Consider the following 25,566-nt stretch of genomic DNA (forward strand, 5'->3'; position numbering starts at 1 on the left):
CCCTGGAAACCCAGCTGCACTCTGTGCATGAGAGCTGTCCACCATAATTATCACAGCCACATTCTTGCCCTTGTGGATGACCTTAAACTGCAATCCTGGAAAATACCTTGCTCATCAACCCAAAGTGTCACTTGCTATAATTAGCATTCTGCGAGCTAACAATACAGCCATTAAGGCACTGAGATAGACACATGCCCTGTCTTAGTTCAGAATACATCAAGTGATCTGTCAGATGATCATGAAAGTAGTGAGCTCTTTACTTAAAACAACACAGGAACGTGAGCTCATCAGCCTCAACACATAAACTGTCTCTCCCTGGAAAAACAGATAAAGATGCACCTTTGTGTTATCTTCCTCACCAAGAAATGCAGTGCTTCCAAGTCTCTTCCTATTCACAGGATAGCCTGTGAGAGCATAAATCTGACTTTGAATAGAACAACAGTCTAAAAATCTTGCTGTCATTCAGTAGCAAGGCTACCTGCTGAGAACCCACAACTTCACAGTAAGGACATTAATTGCAGCCACCTGCCCCCTTATCAAAGACACTGGAAATAGTATAAGAATTTTAAATTTCCATTCTGTCATGTTACAGCTTTGATCTGACTGTTAAGTCCTATCTCCACTGTATCATTGATTTGGATGGCCAGGGAACAATACAGAAATACAAAAACAGTTTGTGCAGAGCTTTCCATAAAACTAGTACATAGCAGTAGTATGAGTGATTTTCAGAACTGTTCACCACCACTTGATTTTGTTCATGTAAATCTCTCCCTCGCGAAAAAAGAAAAAAAGCACCAAACTGTTTACTATTTCCTATTTTTTGCTAACTGTAACAAAATACATTACGGTTCTATGTATTCTGTCAAGCACAATAGCAAATTCTTCGATGGTAACATCTATTTATATTATTACATATATTATTACATACTATTTATAGTCTGTAGTAATATTAATAAACAATAATAATGTATATTATTTATATTTTTTATAATACCACAATTATAACATTTATTTTCTGAATCATTTTCTGTACATAAAATAGTCCATTCTAACAAATAAAGATTTCCTCTACTTAAAACTGAGAAAGAAAAAAAAAAAGAACAGATGAAATAAATGTATTTTTTAGTGTAAACTAAACTTTAACTATGGAGCAAATCAAAGCCATTAAGCTCTCAGGGGACATCCCCTGGAACCATAGCTCCTGCACAAATAGATTTAGTGGCCATATTTGCCCTTTCCCATGACAAATGGCATTTATATCTGTCTACAGCTATGCCAAACAGGACATTTCACTTTAGGCAGCAGAGTGCTGAGAGCATTCCCACGTGTGGGGTCTGGAGTTTCTCATATGGAAGTTGTGGAGTTTTTTAAATGTACTACTATACGGGCTATGAATTCATATAGATCAGTAGACTAATTAGTAACTGGAAGCTAAAGCCATTATCATTCATTTGGCAAAAGTACTTACCTAATACCTCAAAGAAAACTAGAAGGCAGATCACACAAAATTGAGTGTGAAACGATTATGAATGACACTAGTAAATAATAACCAAAGCCAAAATATATCTCTACGAGTGTTTTTGAAATGTAAAAATAAGAACTTTGTCATGTTTGAAGGAGCACGACCTTTGACAGGACTCCACTGATAATAGTTAGTTATGCTTGAGATACATCAATCTAACACTCACTTCCATATTTAACTTGTTTTAGTTGTGTTTTGCTTTACTTTTAAGGAGTGACTGATTATTCAGCTTACTATCCCAACAATAACAGTAACTCTAGGTGCACCAACTTCAATTTAAAATGTGGAAAATTCACTACTGGTTTGCTATCAACTTGAAAAAAAATGTTCTGTTCACAATGGTGGAGTCCAGTGTCCCTGATTTCACAAATAAGTTTTTTTCCAGTATCACAGAGATGCAAAAAGGGCTCAGGTCTTGCTCAACAATTTTCATTTTGACACGCACAAGTTCTATACGTTTGCATCTTTTTAAAATTAACATAATGATACTTCATTGCTACTTTATAATAATAAAACCCAGTGATATGCAAAACAGTGACAGCAATGGATGCTGAAGTTACTCAGAGCCACTTCATAAGTGACAGTTTGGGGAATTCTTAAGTAGACCTTCATGAATTCCTGTGCTGTTTCTGTGGAGAGAAAACAGGAACAGCAGAATGCAAGAGAAAAGGAGAGAAGTTCTGCAAAAGTCAGTTGCACTGGAGACAAGAACATGTTTATTAAAATATAACTGCTATAGCTTGATTCAGTACCTAGAGTGCTCTACCAGCCTCCACTGCAAGGAATATTTTGAAACTATGTTACTGTTAATCTGGCTTTTTTCTTAATTTATTGCAAATCAAGTAAAACCACAAGGAGTAACAACCACAAGCAACATGGCAATTGGCATGCAATTTAGCTGCTGATTTAAATCAGTTAGCTGGTAACTACACAAATAACTCCCCTACCTTGTTTCCAAAATTGGCAGACATGGTAAGGAAGAGGAAAAACAAAATGGTCAACAAACAGCAATAGTAATGCCTTAAATATGCTGAAGAAAATCTTCCTGTCTATGTTAGCAGAAATTTATCACTGCTCCAGCTGTTAAGCCTTTCAGAAAGAATCATCATTTCTCCTTAAAATTAGCTCTCATGTTCCGAGTAGATAATTCTATCCAATCAAAAGTTCGTTACCTTTTTTGTTAAAGATATGCTCAAAAAAACTCATTTTCAAGAGCAGAAGTGATTCTGCACCAACACTGAAGACTGTGAAAAGGGGAGGTTAGAAAAAAAATTACATGAAACAAACAATCTAACGCTCAAATGCAATTCTTCTACTTTTTAAGAGAAGAAGGAAATGTTATATTATTGCAACTTATTGCTCTTCCCCCTTCTTGATTTTGCCAGCTTCCAGAAAGACATATTTCCTTTCTATTTTAAACCGGACAATAAAACTCAGGAATGAAAAAAAAAACAAACCAGCAAGAAGACACACACACACACAAATACATTCATTGGAATTTTACACTGCTATTTTACTCTCAATAAATTCCTACTCATACACAAATAAACAAAAGCAAGTATCAATGCAGAACACCAACAACTACTGTTAAATATATTGCATGGCATCTGTCCCCTGTGTTTTAGCCAACATATCTGAAGTTATACCAAAACACTGAAATCAAATTGCAATTCTACTGTAACCAACACAGCCTAAAGTTCTCTTTGCAGTTCCTTCAGATTAAAAGGCAAGGTGTTCCTGATAATCAGTGACAGTGTGCTACACTGACAGAACTTCAAATACTCAGTACCCAGAAGTTCCATCCCATTTCATGTTTAGATCCCCCCATATAAAAACTGAGAAAGCAAAACAAGAGATTAAGATAGGAAGAAAAAAAAAAAAAACCAAAAAAAATAGAATGACCTTACCTTTCACAAGCTCGGACAGTCCATGCAGCAATTATCCACAATGAGATACTAAAAACCAACAGTACGGTTCCTGGACATATTGTCATTAGAGTCTTCATAACAAAACGAGTATTGAAGTTTATCTTATTCAATGCTCCAATGCTTCTGGATGAGGCATCAGTGAAAAGTTTGCTATGCAAAAGCATAACTCTGGCGATAAGATATAGTCTTAAGAACATTGGTATAGATAAAATAATATCCACATCAGCTGTTGCTGTGGATGGAGCGTAAGAAAAGGCAAGTCGGGCTGTCCATGTGAACGTATAGTTCCCAGGTATGGGATGTATAGCACACACCAGTATTTCCAAGCAGATAAAGAAAATACGCTCATAAGTCATGGCTATTCTCCAGTCATCTGCTCCATTGTCCACCATGAACAACTGAAATAATAAAATATAAAGTTAACTTTAGTATGTCATTAACAAACCATTTTTATAATTCCGTTTTAAAATACCACAGCTTTCAGAGCTACTAATGACTGCTAAAAAGAAAAAAAATATGCCATTTCAACAAATCATATTACTACATTGCTACACAGTGAAACATAACTTTGGTTACACCAGAAATATTTTTTCACCATTTTTAAAGTTGTATTTTTTCATTCATTAAAAAACTGTATTTTGACACATAATTTCCTTAAAATTCCTCATTGCTTTTCATTTTTCATAAAACAAAACTCTGGATCAACTAAACCTCAAAATCAATTGCTAGCTCAAAGTTCATAAACTTGAGAAAAAATGAAGGTATTTTCAGAGTGGAGAGGTAAATAACACACTGAACATTCTAAGGTTAAGCTCTCTCTAGAACATACCCATGCTTCAGCCATCATGATATTATAGCTTCTGAAGGCTATGCAAGCTTTCTTCAGTCTTCAGGTGCCAACACAGATTGATAAAGAATGTAAAACATTCTCAGAAGCCAAACAACTCAAAAAGATATCTCATAAGGAAAACCTGAAAAGCCTGCAAACATCAGAGCAGACCAGGCAGCCAGGCGACATCTATTAGCCAAAAATCAAATGCACTTGTTGATCCTTGCACAATCAGGCCCTCAGTTCACCAACCAGGAACAAAAGCACTGACACATTTCACACTGTTTAGTAAATTCCTAAAGAACTGTGAAATTAATACTTAAATAATATTTTTCACTAGTAGTGAGCAGGGATATGTAAGAATTTGCAAACAGGCTATGTGCCAAAAAAGGAACATTACAATGAAGAAAATATAACTCGATCACAGGAGAAGACTCACTTTAGCTGTAGTCTAAATCTAGACAGAGCTGTTCATTGTATGCATGAGGAAAAATTTAAAAAATAATAATAACTTAAAATTGGATTACTCAAAAAAAAATCAGAAGCAATTTAAAGAATGAAAAAAAAAAAAAAAAACCAAACCAAAACACAAATAAAGCTCTCCTCGGTAATAGAAAACTATTTCCAGCATGCTACATAGAGCTAAAAATACAATTCCTCATCTGCACTGTTATTTACCCCTTCTCATCTTTTCCATCTACCACTTTCCTGCTCTGCTCTGCACTGGTGTGGCCTCACCTCGAGCAGTGTGTGCAGTTTCAGGTGCTACAGTGTCAGGACATAAAACTACTAGTGAGGATCAAAGGATAGCTATGAAGATGACTAAGGATCTGGAGGGCAGGGTGTATGAAGAGTGCCTGAGGTCCCTTGATTCATTCGACTCGGAGATAAGCAGACTGAGGGGACACCAAATGGTGGCCTGCAGCTCCTCACAGGGAGTGAAGGGGCAGTGCTGATCTCTGTGGATGGGATGTAGGGTATGGCATGGAACTGCATTGGGTGTTAGGAAAAGGTTCTTCACCAGATGTCGGTGTGGCACTGGAAGAGGTTCCCCAGAGCAGGGGTCATAGCCCCAAGCTGCTGGAGTACAAGGAGCATTTGGATAGTGCCCTCAGATATAGGGTTTGAACTGTGGGTGGTGGTCTGTGTAGCACCTGGAGTGTGGTCACCCTCGTGGATCCCTTCCAACTCAGGATGTTCTGTGACCCTATGAACTCCCAAGAGTTTAGAAAAGGGAGCTTGATCTCTCTGTATAAGTTATTTAACACCAGAAACACACTCCGCAATCTCCTCCAAGTAAACTAGTAAATTCATTTGTCTTTCAGAAAACAGTTCCAGTAATTTGTTTTTGAAAATGATCATTATAAATTTATTGTAGTTGTACTGACATTAGAAGAAACAAAGAAGTTAACTGCAGTAAGAAACAATACAAAATAGATTGCTGTATTTGTGGTCATATCTTACATTCCTTTATGCTCTTTCCTTCTGTTTTACTTCATTGGGTATGTGACAAGGTTTTGATAGCTGGGGAAGCTGCAAGGATGGTCTCCCTGATTACCACGAGACATAGCTAAGGTGGTGCCTATTCCATGGAAACATATTTAAGAAAAGCCAAAACACTGTAGAGCCAGTGAGGAGTATGGAAAGAAGTGTAAAACAACCCTGTGAACACCAAAGTGAAAGTAGAGGTGCAGGAGGTCCTCCAGGCACTGCAGCATGCAGCTCTCCCTGCAGCCCATGGAGAAGAAACGTGGAGAACCATGGAGAGAATGGTAGTCACTGTAGCCCATGAAGGAACCCACATCAGAGCAGCTGCCCACTTCCTGAAGGCGCTGCTGCCTGTGAAAAGCCCAGACTGGAGCAGACTCTCCTGACACGGCCCACAAAAGACCCATGCTGGAGCAGTGTGAGGAGGAAGGATGGGTAGAGAGGAATTGTAATAATCAGATCACAACCCACATTCCCACCTCTCTGCACAGCTTGGTGAGGAGACAGAGCAGAAGGAGAGAAGGTGAGTCTGAGAGGAATCAACAGGAAGGAAGGTTTTAGTTTTTCTCTTTGTTTCTTAACAGCCTACTCTACTTTTAATTGACAGAAAACCAAATTTTCCCAAATTAGTCTGTTTTGCCAGTGGTGATTAGTGATCTCCCTATTATCTCAGCCCATAAACTTTTCCTCTTAATTTCTTTCCTTTTCCTAGTGTGGAGGAAGGCTGGCACTTGGCTGCTGGCCAAGCTTTGCCCATTGCACTAATGCATAGATCTTACCTCTACTGCAACCGTATTAATAGCAAAGAAACACAAAGTGTTAAATTAAGCTACAGAAACACACTCGGTTTAGTGTTTGCAAAGATGAGTACATTCACCTTCTTTTACGTGAGATCATTTTGTATACACTAAATATAAATGTAAAAGTGATACTGGTAGGAAGGTCAAACTATTTATTTATTTATTAATTTAGTGGAAGTACTATTTGTTATTCAAATTACATTATGGCTCAAGCCTATTTGGTTCCTGCTATCAGCCTCTAAAGCCAGTCATATCAAAGTAGTGGTAAAACGGCTATCAAGATGTAACCTGTAATACAGATGAATATTAACCACATGAGGGCTGCTTGGAAAGTAATGCCTCCCATTCTACTATAACAAGCCAGAGCCAAAGGCAGATGTTGGTGGTATGGGAGTAGAGGTTGAACCTTCCCACCAGTATCCCATGACATTAGGTTGCCATGTGACACATGGCAGCAGATGGGCAGTCTGATAAAATGTCATCTGACATGGAAGTATGTATGAAGAAAAGGTGCCTAATTGAATTCCGCTATGCAGAAAAAATACATGTATCCACTGACATATTGATGCCTGCTGAACATTTATGGAGACCAAACACTGGATGTGAGCACAGTGAGGCGATGGGTGCTCCATTTCAGCTGACGATGACTGTGGGTTACCTCCGCTCATGCAGATTTTTACAAGAGCATCATGCAGGCTGTTGCTCATTGTTGGCAAAAATGCATAGCTAATGGTGGTAGCTATGTTGAAAAAGTGTTTTGTAGCTGAGAATTTTCTTTATTAAATAATGTAATCGTGGTGTTTGTATCTGCTGTAGTTTCCATGGAAATAAACAGGAGGCATTATCTTCACAATGACCTACGTAAAAAAAAGAATATTTATATATATATAAAAATATAGCCAAATCTCTCAAATATTGTACAGTGTTCTGATAAAAAGACTAAGTGAATAGCAGGGCCAAGTATTCTAAAGTCTACCTTAAGTGGGCAGTGTTTAAAGATTTCTTTTAGAGTTACAAAATCTGCTGAAAAATACAATGGTTTTCATCTGCCATTTTTACCCAACTTCTCCACAGATTTCTAAAATAATGGTATTTAATGATATATAATGGAGGAAGCAGTTCATGAAAAATGGTATCTTAAGTACAGATTCAATCTGTACTTAATTTAAAAATGAGAATAAAAGAATGTCTACATTAGAAGTTGACCGTACAATCCTTATGGAAGAAAATGTTATTTAAGCACTGATTTGGGAAAAACAACAACAACCACCAACTTTGAAGTGTCATTTTAAAATACTTGAGAATATATTCACTTTTCAGTAAAATAAATCCTGACATGCTACAAAAAAAGAATTTTCTCAGTACTGCTCAATAGAATGGGTTATGCTTTGCAGGCACAGGAGATGCCTATCAACCTTCCTTGACCTCAGGTGTACGAATCGCTTCTAAGATAAATAATATCTGAAAGTGGTAATATCCTCAGTTATCATATAATGATATTTAGAAAGTGAAAACATGGAAGGTAGAAAACAGCAGAAGCTACAAATGACCACAGATCATATAAATTTTATATTTCATAAAGTTATCAATATTTCAAAACCATGTTTTTTGGTAAATTTCCAAAAATTTCTGTGTCTCTACATTCAAACCATGATGGCTTTCAAATATAAATACAAAGAAATACTGGCCTGTAAAAAAGGCCAGTGAATAACAATTAAATTGGCACATATGGAGGAAAAAAAACATCACAGATGCAGGGTTTTGTGTACATGTTATATATTTGCAACTATGTAACCCTGTAAATGCAAATTTCAGTTTTTTTGTGGAAGATATTTGGAAGGTATTTGTGAATGCCTGCTTATTTGTCTGAGAAACTTTCCTATTCAGAAAGTGAGAAAGGTGAGTGAATAAAAGGGAAAGAAGAGCACGCACAAACGCACAAGCGCTCTCAGCTGCTTTCAGTCAATTCTAATAATAATAATACATCCTAATAATAATAATAATAATAATGCATGCAATAACCATGCATTAATTTTCAGAATCCACTCCTGTTTGAATGGTGAATCGTGCTAGAACACAATAAAGGAGAGGACAAACATAGAACTGAGTCCTGTGCTTCACAAACAAGGCCAAACTCTAGTTGAGGTCAAAGATGTTATGTCTGTTGATAGCTTACCAATTTATTATAATTATTACTTTAGTGTTTAAATGCAAGGTAAGTGCTTAAGCAGTGTCCAGCAATGTTCTTCAAATAAAGAATTAGACTTCCATGTGGCACCTAGGGTTCCCAGAAGTCTGACAGTCAAAAATGTTCTCCCAGCGTATAATGAAGATTTGAAGACAGCATAAGAGCAGGAAGAACAATTTAGAAGAGTGGAGACTACACTTCTGCTTCTTTCCTCTGCAAAATATGAAACTAACTAAAAAAGTCAGTTTTCTTGACTTATAGCATTTCTTGCTTTGTTTTAGAAAAACAAAGGAAGGAAAAAGAAAGAAAAGAAAAGAAATACATGTTATTCCATAACAGGCATGTTTACTAGAGAACACATTGGGTGATCCAGAGCAATCCAAAACAGCTGCTTAATGCACTCAACAAAGATAGAATTAAAAAATATACATTGTTTTAAAACCTAGCTTTGTTCCCAACAATCTAGGGATGGAACAAGGCTGTCTGGATCTAGCAGGGTCCCAGGAAACATATCACCAGCTAAGCTAACCACAATACAGCCTGCTCTGAACCCAGATTCCATCAGTAACCACCCCATACTACACCCCGCTTTTCCTGACTGGTTCTTGCTCTCAGTGTCCAGAGTACAGCAGGACATGAGCTATGCCAGCTTCATGACATCTAAAAGAGAAAGTTGCAAAGAAATATTGAATGAATCTCTTAGATTCTCTTTGCACTTTCGCCAGTATAAACAAGTGATCACCATGAATGAATTATCATACTAATAAACCCAAAACAACTAAAAAACAAACAAACAAACAAACTCTAAAAGCTTCTCTTTTAGGTGGTCTGCTGCAATTAGCAGAGTAACGTTGGCAGTATGGGGATGGAAACATCAGTCTCATTCCAAAGTTAAGACCAAATTAAGTTTTGCACTGAATCAGCAATTCTGTGACTTTGTCTATGAAACACAAAATGCAACTGATCACAAAGTAACAGAGCTATTTAAAGAACTGATTTTCAGAACTGTGAAGACACCTGATGGTCTGTTACATTTTGCTCCCTTCCAAATAGCAAAGAAATTCTGATTCTACCCACATGAAGAAGCAAATCTGAAAGGGGAGAACTACCTACATTTCAATATTTTTATGCTATTTTTATACTAAATAATTATTTTAAAATTCTTCATCTGGCACTTGTTTTTCTTCATTCAGTACTAAAAATAACACGTTGAACAGATCACTGCATGAAGAACTGCCACTACACAAAATGGCTGCCACCTGCTACTGTTTCCAATGCGAGAGAAGCCTCCATCTTCAAACGTGATCAGCTTCCCAGTAGGAAAAGTGCAACCCATTTAAAAAAGGATGTATTTGCTGAATAATTTGGCACTATTTTTGTACGCAAATAGGGGACACGGAAATTACAGAGCACAACACTGAATCTGAAGCTGGATAAAATGAGCTTACTCATTCATTCTGCTGAAGGAGAGCACCTGCAATTCTAAACTTAGAATGTATTTTTAAGGAAAAATTGGCTCCAACACTGTATATACAAGAATCTGTTTTCTCATCCCCTTCCTTATCACCTACATTTGACATAAATTCTCGGGTATTTGGGAAATTTTGTGTTTGCTTTTTTACTGATGAGTTTTTTATTTAACTGACCGTGAGTGAGTACACATTTGCACCACGGGAATCATAAAGTCATTTTTGTAGAGTCTTTGCCACTTCAGAAACATTTAAACTGGATACTTCATTCAAGATTAAAATTAAAGAAACTCCAAATATAGAAATGTATGAAGTATTTAACTGTTGTACTTAACTGCTGAAAACCAAGAAAGGGACAGCAGGAGAGAGTGGAGTTAGATTTATCTGTGAATTTAAACATCTACATAAACACAGTCATGCATAAATCTTGATTATATAGAGGCATCCCTGCAACAATTGCCTCTGTCATTCACCCTGACAGGTAAAACTGGGACAAAGCAGAAACAGACGCTATTTATTTCATACCTTTTACTTCTGAAGGCCTGATGTGAGTTTCTAGCTAAATCATGCAGCAGATAAAGTCTTCAAGCTGCTTCAAAGATTAAGTTAAAGTACCTTTAAGAAACCAACTTTCAGCATCAGGTTAAACAACACAAACATAAGTTTCTTTAGAAGTATTTACCTAGACTTGTTCATAAGCAAAGCACTGTTTCATTTGATCGCTACTAATTATGATTGAAGTTGCTTCACCAACCCAAACAAAACACAAAAATAAAAAACATTTCAAATGAAAAGCAAGAGCAACAAAAAACTGAACAATCAGCATATTCCAACACTTCTTGGCATATATTATTTTTGTTGCTACCCTTTAATTATTTGAATGTTTCAACTTCATCAAACCTGTCTGGTTAACTGGAACTAAAGATGCACTGTCTCCTTAGTTACTATTTTCAAAAGAGCCTACAATCAAATAAGTGAAACAAGTATGCACTGCGTGCTACCAACACCATTATGTTTAGTGCCTTAAAGTTGCTACTCAAGATGTTTTAAACAGCCTGACTGTCACAACCATTATGTTCGGTAAGATAGCCCACAGCAACAAAAAGTTCGAGGACCAGCAAGGAATGCTCAAAGGAGACAATAAAATGGTGCTATAGGAGCCCATACACATTTGTTTCTCAATCCTTATTTCAAATATGTTGCTTAAAAGCATAAGTTCTTTCCTCGCCTCTGGTATCATCTCATGAATATCCAGACACAGCATCAAACTAGGTACTTTCCTGCAGAGGCATCCTTATCACTGGCTGTGGTTTTGCAAGACGTATTACACTGGGAATTACGTCTGAATATCCTTTAAACTGTCTATTATGATGCCTGTGGCTCCTGTTCTTGCCTACAACTTTGTTATGTGTATTCAATCAGAAATCAAATAAGTTACTCTGTTGCTCAGAAATACAGAACCCAGGTCAACCCTTTTCATCACAATAGCTCTACAACATTAACAGGCATAAAAGCTTAGAAGATGGCCCTTTGACAGAATGAACTTTTCTCTCATAAATTTGTTTCCTTAAAGGGGGGGAAAAACAAACAAACAAACAAAAAAACAACAGAAAATAACCCTTAAAAAGACTAACAGTGAGTAGCTATTCTAAAACATAAAGACAGTAAAGCTCATCCATTGGTTTTAATTTACATGCAATTCACAGATGCATTTCCTTTCAGTCACAAAAAAGATTGGTACTTCTTCAAAAGGGATTTAATTATGAATGATCTGTGACTCTCCAGCAAAATAAATGAGATAATGAAGCAGCTTAGGTGTGCACATCTCCATTCAGAATTCATCCCTATTCATTCTTTCATGGAGTATCTAACTAAAAATATCAAAATAAAACTATTTTCATTAAGGAACATTTTTCACACTGGTGAATGAATGCAATTGCAGGCACCAGGAAACAAGAGCTGTATGAATTAGTAAGTTACCAATGTATGATCCCCAGCATATACATTAAAACTATACTATATGAAATATTGATGTGTTTATATTAACCAAACATTTTTGGCTGCAAAATACATCAATTTCAAATGTAAAATGCGTATGTTTTACCATGTTCCTTATACAATAATTTTTTTTCTAGTTATAGATTCACTCCTGTGATTATCTCTTATGATCTTCTGATAGCCATAAGAAGAAATTATCTAATGCAGCTTTCATTTAAACAACTGGACAAATCCAATTTACGTAACTTCAATAAAAATAAACTGTGGCACATAGATATTTCACATATGATATTTCTCAATGGAAGTATTTCCATTCATATTTTCAGTTCTGTGTAGTTCATATTATTTAAAAAAATCGCCATGAAAAGTTAAGAGCTATTTTTCACTGAACAGAATATAATTTACTTCCCCACAATATTACTTATTTTGCTGCAAACTTTCAGAATTCCTTGTCAGTTAATAAAAGAATGTTTGTAGAATGAACAATATTCTCATCTTACCTGAAAACTAATTATAACATCAATTATAGCCTCCCCTCTTAGAGGTATTTCATGTTTTAAAAGGACCTTCATGGGCTCAGAGCAGTTATTCATCCTCTAGTAAGGATATGTGACAATGACTTTGTAACAATGTGAAGTGTGGTGGATATCCCATGGCCAAACCCCATGATCATCCTTCTAGGATGAAAACTTGTTGATACGTTCGGAACTGATAAACTACTTCGTTTTCCTGAGCCAGCAGTTTTGATTTACTGTACTGAATCATATCACTCAAAATCTAACCTCACTCCCCCCACTCCCTCTCATATCTGAGGACAAGCTGGAAAGCAGTGGCGTTTACTTTCTGCCAAACTTGTCTTCATGAGACACATTCTCATGAAAGACACTCAAAACAACAGTGCGTGTGAATAGGCAGTCATAAGTACTGCCAGGCCAACCATCAAGTGCTCTGTACATTGTAGACAAACTCTTCCTAAATCTAAGAGACCGTTGGAAGTAAGCATCTTACATACATAGCTTCAGTGCAAAAGGCCTCCAATCTTTTTGGATGTTGAACATTAAAGGATTTCCTATTCTGCCTTTCACATCTTGTACACAACAGTGCTCCTTTCTGTAGACACTGGACACTTGTAACACCTTGCAGGTCAAAAGATTCTGAAGACAAAAGGTTCTCTAAAATGTACTGAACTGAACTAAATCCAAATATTTTTTCTCACTGCATTAATTTGAATCCTATTTCATTTTCTGCTGCATCAGATGTGTATTAAACAGAATTAAAAAAACTACAGAATTGAGTTGGAACTCTACAAGTAAAAAGCAATTTTCAAGTCTATAAATTAACCTGAATTATAGATCATGAATAATAAATAGAAAGAAATCAGTGCTTCTCAACAGACTGCAGATGAGAATTATCAAAGCTTATTTCTTAATTTTCACATGTTATTCAACATACTTCCCCCCCCTTTTTTTTGCTGCAGCAGCAGCATTAGTTTTAGTCTATGTTTGTTAGCCCTCATAACATAACCTATGCAAAGGCATGTCTGATCACTACTTTTTGCAAAAAGTCAGCAGAAGCAGCCAATGAGATGCACGTGAACCACCACAGACAAAGCAAAAAAACCTACACATACAAAAACAGATAAGTAATCTGGCCTGCATAGTACCCATTACTGCTTGTGATGAGTCACTGTAAGAGAGTTTGACTTCGATTTTGTTAGTGATTTCAGGACTTTTACTAAAGAACTTTCCATTTATGTTATGTTGAATAAAGAAAGTCCCATGAACAGTTTTTTTTATTATAGTCATGTATTACAGAATTAATTTGCACAATAACGAGGTCAAGATATGTATTTATCTCCAAATCTATTACCATCACATTGTTCTGTAGTGGTGAAAAAATAACATAAGGAGAGAAGGTGCCTTATCCCTGCAGTTCTAGTGGTTCTGCTGTGGAAGCCACAGCTTACCCTCAGCTTTGCACTTTGCAAGAGTTCTCCCTCAGTATGAACTAGAATATATTTTAGAATTGATTAGAAATTGTCAACTATCAGAGAAAAATAATGATTTTATTCACTTCTACCCAGCACCAATTACTTTATTTCCTGTATGAGTGAGAGCATCTATATAAGGGAGATGGAAAAAGAGGTCCAGATTCTGTCCAGGAGAGCACATGTAAGTTATTCAGGACATGCAACAAAAAAGCACATAAAATTCTTTATTTATGGAATGGATAACCCTAAGTAGTCCACCAAAGCAAAAGTATTTCTGTGGACATATACCTCTTCCCTAGGGACATGCAGTTTTAATATGTGAATTGCATGTTAAATTGCCATGTGAACTTTTTAATTCCACTTTATTAACCTAAAAGCAAATTCCATTAGAGAAATGTGGAATAGAATATTAAGTTGCCAGGAAACAGTAGCTGTAACCATGTCACACACTGCAACTTTAATTATGTAAAATAGCATTCAAGTAAAAAACTATTTATGCATTAAGTGGGTAATTAGAGCAGCGTACATTATTATGATAATTGGATCATGCTGCTTTCTTCACTTTTCCCTCATCCATATCTCCAAATTCTCAACTGAAGTAACAGTAAGAGAAAAACCCATTTTAGGCTATGATAATGATGAATTACATCTTTTCTAGCAATCTTCCAAACACAGGACACTTGCTCTGAAGAACTTAATCAACCACAAAAGTTTGGAGGGAGAATTATAAATTTCTGTAGTCTCCCAAATCAACGTTCTTATAACATTACAAAGACGACATCAATGGGCTAAAAGGAGAATAAACCAATTTGAAGTTCTTTCTATACTAACGCCAACCTCATTACTGTAGTTCATTTGCATTTTGCTTTTAGTTTTCAGTTGTTTTTTGTTTTCACTGGGAGGGTGAAGAAAATGGGATTCCTTCCTGGAAGGAATGTTGCTGGTAATTTTTATGTTCTTTTCTGGAAACAATAATGTGAGCAATGACTTCTGGCTTAAACATGCCTGGTAGACTGTTATAAGTCTTAACATTAACGCTGATTAAGTTTAGTAACAGCTCCCACTGTAGATTTAGGATAATGCAGTATAATAATTGAGACGCTAAATATTTTAGCACCTCCAGTACTTCACTGGACAACACATCATCCAAACACCACTTCTTGCCTGAAAACTACCACTTCACGGGAGACTTCGGTCTTCCTACTGCAGAGCTTAGGACAGGTTCAGGGACCTCGAGAAGCACGGCGCTTTGCCGGCAGGGCGCACACCCCGGTGGCGGTGCGCGAGCCGCGTGACGGCGCTGTCCCGCCGCCAGGCAGTGCCGAGCCAGGCACACCGCGTGGAGCTGTCCGCGGTCCTGAAAGGGCGGCGGGTGAACCTCCGCCCCGAGAGGCTGCGAAGGTGCCGCCGCTCCCCTACCGCTCTGCGCTCTGCGCGGGATAAAAGAAATATATACCTACATAAAACACGGATGTGTTCCGCATACATGCAAAACTCCTAGCCCTCGGGAAGAATTCCAGCAAGTCTTTTTAAATCTCCCTTCCAGTCCCCTTAAAACGGGGCTGAGACAGGTGAATCCAAGGGTTTGGTCTAGCTGACTGCGTGGCCTGTTTCCAAAGCATAACGTACGTGGAATGTTAGTGGGAAGACTGCAGTCACCTGCTGTGCTGCCAGGCACTCCCACTGACTTGCTGGCAGCATGACTGTTCAGACTTCCTTCTCCACTAAGGTCACGGACTACTAAAAAGAACTGAGAAGCTGATTGCCACCAATGGACATTTCTGGTCACTGAATATTAAATCAGCAAGCAGTAATAATTACTATCATTATCTTATTACTCATATTTTGTTTTATTCTTTGTAGAAAAAAACTACTTTTAGCGAGGGTGATTTGTTTACACTCAAATTTTAAAAACATACCACACTTAACAGTGTGGTATTGATGTTCTTTTCTACAGAACTCTTCTTCTCTCAGCTCAATCCAGCTGGTTTACACAATACTCCCTTGTAATGTCTAAGTCTTTCAGAGAAGAATTAAAACAGAAAACTTGCACACGACTGACGAATAGCTGGTACCTCTAGGACACAGACAGCCATCTGTGAGCAGGATTCTACAGAAAATCATTCATTAATTTGCTTGAATTAAAAATTAGTTTGCCTTCAAAAAACAGTCAACTTTAAAGATTATTTTAAAACCACCATTTTCATGGTTACAGAGTATTTTCCTTCATCTGGACTAGACTCCATACCCATTTAAGCCTAAGTATTTTAACGGAACTTCCTGTTTTCAGATGCCATGCGTAACACAGATTTACCAGTGTAGAGGGATGTAAGTTTTGCTCAGTATCTTCTTTTTAAAAAGTCGAGACTGTGCACAAAAGCATACTGTTCCGAAATTAAAAAGCTCAGGGACGCTATGCCCTTCCCTTCTAACAGGCTCCTTGAACTCAGAACTTTTACTTTCAAGACGAATGCCAGAGTTTGGAACAACCGATAAATAAAGAAATTACTATTAACTACTATTAAAGTTTTTTAAAGATTGTTTTCGTCTGATCCATGACACATCTCTAAAATAATGCAAAATTTGCAACTATTTCTCTGAAAAAAAAAATAAAACAAGGACAAAATAAAAACCACAAAAAACACAACCCAAGTCTCAAAGTAACTACATGGTGCAAGCTGATGCAAATAGAGACCTACAAATATTTGGTTATCCTGCATAAAAATTTCCAAAGGTTCTGGGAAATGCTTTGAGTTATTTGCAATGCATTCTTTTAATCTTTGTTCTCAATGCCTCAAGCACCACTTGTAGGACAGTGCATCAGAAAAGAAAGCTCCCACACTGGAACAGCAATATTCAGATTAAGAAAACCTTCTTTGTCAGTAGCTCATAGAGACACTACTTCAGGAGAATGTTTGCTTACATTATAAAACAGATTTTGATACCTACGATACTATAAAACTATAGTATAGCAAATAAACTGGTTTTGGAATCAGAAGTAGAAGTTTTGCATGTGGAAGAACATCATGATAGGAACCAGACTGGCAAACAGTCTCCAGTAACATAATATTTCTTCAACTTTATAGAAGGAGACTATGATATCCTTTAACATTGGAGCTACACCATTCATTTGCATAGAACTAAACAGAATCACAGAGGTCAGAAGAGACCTCTGGACATCATCTAGTCCAACTCCACTGCAGGTTCCTTACATTAGGTTGTAAAGCAAAGTTTCTGTGTGGGTTTCCACCACATCCAGAGGAGACTTCACAGTCTCTCTAAGCAGTTCCAGTGCTCTGTCTCCCTCAAAATGAAGCAGCTCTTCCCATGTTCCAGTTTGCCCCCATCACCCTTGCCCTGCTGCTGGGCACCACTGAAAACTCTGGCCTCCTCCACTTGACACCTGCACCTTAATTATTTATAAGCACTGTAAGATCCCATCTTCTCTTTTTCAGGATAAACAGTCCTAGGTCTCTCAGACTTTCCTCACAAGGTCCAGGCCCCTAAGAAATCTACGTAGCCCTTCACTGGACTCCCTCTAGAAGTTCCCTATCTTTCTTGAACTGGGACTCCACAGCTGGGCAAAGTACTCCAGAAAAGGCCTTCTCAGGGTAGCAAAGAAGATAATCTCCCCCACCCTGACGGCTTTTAATGGTCCTCAGGATAACCCTGGCATTCTTGGCCAAAACAGCACACTACTGGCTCATGTTCAACCTGCTGCACACTAGGATACTCAGGTCCTTCTCAACTGAGCTCCTTTCCAGCAAGTCAGCCTCCAACCTGTACTGATGAGTGCAGTTATTCCTTGCCAGGTGTAGGACTCTACTCTTGCTCTTGCTGAGCCTCATAAGGTTCTGCTCCACCCAGCTCTCCTGCCTGTCTAGCTTTCATTCAATGGCAGCTCTGCTTTCTGGTGTGTCAGCCACTCCTCCAAGCCTTATATCACTAGCAAACTTAATGACGGTGTGTTTTATCCCCTCATCCAGGTCATTAATGAAGAAGTTAGTTAAACAAGTACCAACTGCTGGAGAACACCACTAGCTACAAGCCTCTACGTAGACTTTGAGCCACTGATCACAAGCCTCTGAGCTCTGCCAGACAGCCAGTTCTCAGACCACCTCACTGTTCACTCACCAATCCCATACTTCCTAAGTTTACCTATGAAGATGTTATCAGAGATGGTATAAAAAACATTAGCAGACATCACGGTACATAACTTTCACTGCTGTCCTCTCATCTACCCAGCCAGCCACCACAGAAGTCTGTTAAATAAGTCAAGCATTATTTCCCTTTGGTGAACTCATGCTGACATGCTGATAACCTTCTCTTCTTTCACTTACTTGGAGATAATATCCACAATAAATAGCTCAACCACCTTCTCAAGGACAGAGGTGAACCTGTCTGGCCTGTCGCTTCCTGGGACCTCCTCCTTGCCAGTGAAACTGGCTTATCTCCACTCTTCAGGTACCTCTTCTATTCTCTGTGACCTTGCTCAGATGACAGAGAGTGGTTCAGCAATAACTTCAGTCAACTCCCTAAGTACCTCTGAGTGCATTCCATTGAGGTCCATAGATTTTTTCTGTGTATGGAGTTTGCCTAGATGATTTCTGACCAAATCCTCCCCAATCAAGGGAAGGTCTTCCTTTCTTCAGATTATCTCCCTTACCTGCAAGGTTTGAAACTCCTGAGGGCCACTCTTAACAGTGAAGACTGAAACAAAGAAGGTGTTCAGTAACTCCACCTTCTCAGTGTCTTCTTTTACCAGGACACCCACTTCATCTACTAACGGGTCCACATTTTCCCTACTCTTCCTTTTGTTACTGATCTACTTAGATAAGCCCTTCTTACTGTTAACCTCTTTTGTCAGATTTAATTCCTCACTGCATCCCTACATATCCTGACATTTCTACAGTCTTCCCAAGTGGCCAGATTCTTTTTCTCACATTTCAAAAAATTTCATTTTCTATTTTTCCATTAGCTCCTTACTCATCTTCGGAGGTCTCTTGCCACCTTTGCCTGATTTCTTATTCTTATTCTCAGGGATGAACCAATCTGGAGCATGTGGTGCTTGAACGCTAACCTACTCTCCCAGACCCCCTTAGCTCTAAACCAGTGGATACCTCCAAGTAGCTCATCAAAGAGATCAAAGTTGGTACTCCTGAAGTCAAGGGTTGCAATGACACTTATTGCTCTGTTTCTTCCATGCAAGATCCTGAACTCCACTACTTCATGGTTGCTGCAGACAAGTCTACCCCCAATCTTCCCACTTCACCAGGCCTTATAACTATCAAATTCTCTTTCTATTGATTGCTACTACTGAAAAACACCTTTGCCCTTGAAGCCTGTCATTTCAGTCTGTAGCCGAAGGTAGTTCTAATTAGAAAAATCAAAAGCACCAATGAGTAAGGCATTTTTCACTTCAGAAGTTTTAAATCTATCTTTTTTATTTTTTGGTTTAACTGAAGTAGCAAATTTTAATTTCTTTGTCAAAAAAAATTTACAACTGATATTAGAAATAAGTTCTCAGGCAGAATCTATGACAGTATTCGTTAGACTTAATATACAGCTCTGGCTAGTTATGTTTCCCTGTCTTTCACCCAGCTTTTCCTGACAGTTCTCCTTCATCCCATCCCAGGGCATTAAATAAAGCAGGTCAGACATGAGTCTTCCTCCTCCTTTTAAATATACTTCTAAAGTATGTTGTTTCTGAGACAGCATAGCAAAAATTACATAACTCACATCACAGATAATTAACCTTGCCTTAACTGAGAGAAAACGCACGGCATGAAATTTATTCACTGGAAAACTAAGAGTGTTGCTGTACACCTACTACAGAAGACAGCAGGCACGTCACACACAAAGTGCACTACAACCTAGGGCTGAGCGGTCCTACAGCATCACTGCTGCTGCCGCTTCCAGAGAGGCAAAGCTTCCCGGCACCTATGTGACCACGCTGCCTGTCACCTTTCTCTCCACTGAATTCCTGTTAGTACCTACCGATAATTTGTGCTTCCCGAGGCTACTTACCACCTTCCGAAAAACCGCCAAAGGAAGCATTACCTGGATCTCCCGTGCGTGGTACACAATGATGAGTCCGAGCAAGATGATCGTGGAGAGGCTGATAAGGCATTTCAGAGCGAGGGAATACAGCGATTCCTGCAACACAAAAATACCACCGTCCCTCAGCGAGCCCCGCGCGAGGCCGCTGCCAACCCGCAGTGCCCCGACGGCCGGGCCGGTCGCCTCGGGGCGGCAGCGGACCGGGGGGGGCGGGCCGGGCTGCGGAGCGGCGCGACCGAAGAGAGCGAGCGACCCGGAGCCGGGCCGAGTACCTTGGTGTAGGCGCCCCAGGACAGCTCGGTCTCGATGACCATGACCACGATGCCGAACATGCCGAAGATCAGCGCGTAGTCGCTGAGGCGCTTGCGCTTCTCGAACAGAGCCCGGCGGTGCCCCAGCTTGTAGCCGATGTTCTGATTCTTCTTCTTGGCGGGTTTGCTCCCGCCGTTGTTGGGGCCGCCCGGGCCGGGGCCGGGGCCGGCGGGGCCGTAGATCGCCAGGTTGTTGGAGTTGTTGTGCTCGGGCTTGGAGACCACGACCTCCGGGCCGGCGGCGTTGGGGCTGGAGAGCGGCGGCTGCAGCAGCTGCGACTCAGCTTCCATCTCGTGCAGGTTCCTGCGGGACGAGCTCAGGTTGCTGAGCGGCCGCATGACGCCGCCGTTGTACCGGCAGCTGCTCATGGCTATTTCGGTGAAGGGATTGCTCTCCCGGCGCTGCTGGGACTGCTGCTGCTGTTGCTGGTGGTGGTGGGCGCTGCCGCTGCTGCCGCTGCTGCCGGGGCTCGCTGCCTGCTGCAGGCTGTGGCACTGGTGGTGTGGAGCGTGCTGGGAAGGCTGCCTCGCTGCGCCAGCATGACTGGAGGAGGGCAGCTCGTTGATATTCAGCTGGCTGCCCTGCCGGGAGGAGGCGACAGACGAGAGCGGAGAGGAGCGGGTGCGGAAGGTGCCCGAGAGCGGCGGGGAGGCGCGGAGCAGCAGCGGCAGGTTATCCCCGGCGGTCGCCGCCGCAGCCCCGTAGTAGGCGCAGTTGTTGCACTGGAGGCACGGGCTCTGCTGCTGCTGGAGGAGGAGACTCGCCTTGTCCAGCTTCTGCCGGCAGTGCAGCGGCGCCGGCGGGCGCTGCTGCTGCTGCTGCTGCTGCTCCGGGCCGAAACCCGGCGCGAAGTGCCGCGGCTCTTCCATGTCCGGGTCGTTAAAGCCGCAGGAGTACCGGACGGTGCTGCACCTTGCGCAATGCGTTATGGTCGGTAAGGGAGAGTCCCGCTGCCGCCACGACGGGCCCATCCCGGCTCCCGTAGAATCCAGCCGCTGCGTCCGATTGGCTGGGCGGACCAAAACAACAGGCATGGCGTCACCTGCGGGGGGGACCGGCCGTGGCGTGAGGCGGCGGAGGCGGCGCTGGGGCCGCTCGGCCCCGCCCCTGCCGGGATCCCGCCGCCCGTAGGTGAGGGCTGCCCCCGCCCCCCTACCCCTGCCGGGGAGCCCCGCGCCGAGGAAGCCCGGGAGCTCCCGCCTTGGAAGCGGCCCGCCCGGGGAGCGCCGCTGCGGTACCGGGGCTCCCGGCGTCGCTCACGTCTGCGCCGTGTGCGGAACCCGGGCGCAGCGCCGCTCCCCGGAGCTGTCCAGCAAAACGCGGCGGACCGCTCGGTTCCGGCCCGGAGGGCGCGCCCCTCCCGTCCCCCCCGCGCTCCGTGTGCTGCGGCTGCCGGGCCGCGGGAGTAGGTTCGTGCGCGGCTTTTCCGACCCGTGGCCAAATCTACTACAGCTGTGTAATTGCTGGACCCCATACCGCGTTCAGTTTCCTTTCAGACTTCAGCTTTGCTTTGGAATATCGTGGTTCTGAAACCACGATAGGTGAGAGCGAACAAAAACTGTTAAATCTGAGTATAGCATTGATTATCTTGGAAGAAGCATCCATCATAGAAGTGTCTGTGGTATAAAGGGCCGTATACCACATTTCTTCAACAATGAAGTCTTCAAGGAAAATCCACCAACATTCTTGCATGAATGATGAGGGACTTTCCAGCTATCTCACTCTGTACTTTATATTAAACTGTATTTGGATGCTCTCTTTGGAAGTCAGAGAAAAAAAAAAAAAGCAGATTCAATTCTATCTGAATGATCCTATTTTGTCTGTTGCCATAGATAAACAAATCACATTGAACCTGAAGAATGAAAATCTTGGGGAACCTATGCTTGTGTCACCATGTAAATGAAAGTCCTGCACAAGCTTGCTGTCAGAATGTTCTGTAGACTAGCTAAAGATTTTAATGAGGATCAGTTTCATCTTTCCTGTTCTGTTCATGTCATGCCTTCAACCTTTTCTTAATGGTACTTTTACATACTGCTTTCAACAGAAGATAAAATAGTCAGAACCCAGTTTACCACAGCAGAATTTTTTAAGAAATTCATAACTCTGCATACTGCATATTTAGAAGTCAGCAAGTCAGTGTCATGTAATTTCATCTACTCTGACCATGCACGACTTTGTAAGAATTGTAAAGAAAAGAATTATCTTTTTAAAGTCTCTGTAGACTAAAATGCATGGTGGTTATGCTTTCTACAGAGAAACATTTGCACTTATTTATCCGATTCACATATATCAGTTACAAATCCCAGTTTTAATATCCTGCTGATATCCTGTTTGTCAGTAGAACTGGCAAGGATACTGCTGTTACTTGCTTGTGGATATTTCATCTGCTGGCTTGATAGATGCACTGTGTGACTAAACAAATGAGTATTCTCATGTTTAACACAAGAGGTCATACTAAGCACACAGCATGTTACAAAACTAATCTGCTGCAGGTTTTGTTTCAGTTCAGTTGTACAGCCCGGAGGGCCACTGCAGTTTCAAGCTCTAGAGAACTGGTGAGAGCACTTCTTCATAGGTAGGGGGTGAGCCTTCCTCTGTATGACACAGGTAAATACACAGATGCTATTTAATCAAATACCTTCCCTTTTGAAGTAATTTTAAAGTTCACTTTGAATAAATGAACATATTTAATTTCAGAAATAAAATACTTTCTCCACATGAATTTAGTTGCTGTGTTCATCTGTGTCAGAAATAAATTTGCATGAACAGCCCTGAACTGCTAAAACGTACTAAAATAATAACCCTGAACCCTGTGATAAAGCATAAGCTGTTTGATCTTGGAGGCTCTGTTGTTGTTTTTCACCTCTTTGTTATTAGTGGATGAAACTGCTCTTCCTGATTATCATAAGTCTTGCTGCTTTGCCAAATAGGCAGTTTTTACACATCTATATGCATGTGTCAATGTGTGAACATGCATGTTTATATGAAATAAGACACCTGCTGCAGATCTCATTTTATAATGATAATTTTTGCAGATGTTTGGAAAACAGATTTTTCTAAACTCACTAATTGCAAAATGAAGATTAATGCTGTTGAGCAAAACAGTGGGACAGGAAGATCAACAGATGCAGGAAAAATTGTATTTTTAAGAGGAAAAAACACTGAAATATTTGAGGTGGCAGCTATGTTTGAAAAGCTCACATAGCAACCAATGAAGACAGAACACCTGCAGGCTACAACAAAATGTACTAGAAAGCTGTTTTGGCTGTTATCCTGTTGCTCGTACTCCTGCCAGGCCCCTGTTAAAATTATGGAAAATCCTGTACTTGTAAAAAAGTCAAAGAGTGTAAAAATATAATAAAGGGAAAAAAAAAGAATGAAGAAAAAAACTAGGAAATTCTATTCTTCAGTATCTTGAAATCACAAGATCTACAGTTTTCTAGAATGCAAACCACTAAAGCAAACCACCTTGTTCAGATGACAAAAAGCAAGCTGTTATATGGCTGAGCATATACACAGAAAGATGCCCTTAGCGAAAGCAGAGTCACAGTAAGAGAAACAGAGCTAGCACAAAAGGGAATATGATATTGCAAGATCCTTCAGACTTGCATGTGCAGCAATAAAAGTGCTTTTGAGACAACAGCAAGACAATTGCGCAGTGCAGCTGCCAAGATGGTGAGATGGAAACTAACTGTATGTGCCATTTGTGTAAGTTACCTTTTGCATAACATCTGGCAGGGCTTCATGTGCCAGATGGCTTTACATTCATCTGCCACTTCTATCATGTACCTGCGTGCATCTCACCCTTACTAGACCTGTTCTGATTTCAAAGACAATTTGAAAGTGTTCCATGGCAGCAGGAGAAGAAAATCACAACAATACCATGCAGATTGTATGGCCACATGCTATAAAGAAAAATGCTTTACAGTTTCTGCTTTTGATTTTATGCTATTCCACTTATCTGCATATTCTTCTCCTTCAGTAACAAAAATGCAGATTCACTGTAGTTCAAAGCCTCCACCTTTAGAAAAGATGTTTATTATACGCTGAAGATGAGGATATCGGATTAGAAATTTTCAAGAGGGGATGCTTTAATTCTCATGGCTGCAGTTGTAGAGATATCTATAATTGCTGCATGCCTTTCCCCCTAAAAGATTAATTTTATTTTTTCTTCCAGCAAAATTTTTATTACTGTTAAACAGGTTGAAAATATGAAATGGGGTTCACAAAAGTAGTATTTCCCTAAGTTACTTCTCCAAACTTTCTGGGTGTTTTTAAACTGCTTGGATATCACGCAAGTTTTAAACTGCTTGGATATCACGCAAGTTTTAAACTGCTTGGATATCACGCAAGTTTTAAACTGCTTGGATATCACGCAGGCTTAATGACTTTCTCTTGTGTTCCTACCTTTTTTTCCCCCTCATTATCAGGAAATACTACCACCTAAAAGGTATTTCTCATCTAGCTAAAGGCATCAGTGTTAATGCTATCTTGCACAGCCATTACAGGTATTGAGCTGCTGACTATTTGTACCATCAATAAGCGTACAGAAGTGTAAAATCAACTGGCGTACAGAGTGTTAGGCTAAATAGGATTATCACAACAGGAGGATAATAAGTGGAAAATGCTTACCGATGTTGTAGGTTCACAACACCCTTCCCAAGGAGTGATCTCTTGAAAGAGATCCTTCCTCAGTGGCAGTCAGCACTTAAATTGGGTCTAGGAGAGGTGGAGCCATGTTCCACCCCTTCCGGTAGCACAGGTGAAATACCTTCACCTGTGCTCTGTTGGCTGACTCATTGCTTGCCTCAGATGGTCTATCAGAGGTTCAGGCTGTGATTCAGACTGGTTCCCGTACACTGTTGCATTATTTTTAGTCTGACTGCAGTTTTGTAACAGACCTTTGGCTCAGCACAATTACTGAAATTCTAATGTCATGCACTATTTCTACTGTAATCTATGCAAAAACAGATACTTCCAGT

At 40.1% G+C, this 25,566-nt stretch overlaps 1 protein-coding gene across 2 annotated transcripts in view; it reads right to left on the reverse strand.

The window, feature by feature from the left end:
• KCNN2 (potassium calcium-activated channel subfamily N member 2) overlaps positions 1 to 25,251 on the reverse strand; it is a 70,260-nt gene extending 45,009 nt beyond the window's left edge. The window contains exons 1-4 of one of the 2 annotated variants that reach the window (XM_090131548.1): positions 25,217 to 25,251; positions 20,545 to 21,626; positions 20,273 to 20,368; positions 3,430 to 3,848 (exon numbers count right to left, since the gene is read on the reverse strand). In XM_090131548.1, the coding sequence (XP_089987674.1) occupies positions 3,430 to 3,848; positions 20,273 to 20,368; positions 20,545 to 21,618 (1,589 nt within the window). In that variant the 5' untranslated portion in view covers positions 21,619 to 21,626; positions 25,217 to 25,251. Of the gene's footprint in view, positions 1 to 3,429; positions 3,849 to 20,272; positions 20,369 to 20,544; positions 21,778 to 25,216 lie in introns of those variants that run through there. The other variant, XM_031604780.2, reaches the window with a different exon arrangement.
• Between the last annotated feature and the right edge of the window lie 315 nt (positions 25,252 to 25,566).

Source organism: Phasianus colchicus, chromosome Z (assembly GCF_987193195.1).
Source record: "Phasianus colchicus chromosome Z, bPhaCol1.hap1.1, whole genome shotgun sequence".
NCBI classification, from domain to species: Eukaryota; Metazoa; Chordata; class Aves; order Galliformes; family Phasianidae; genus Phasianus; species Phasianus colchicus.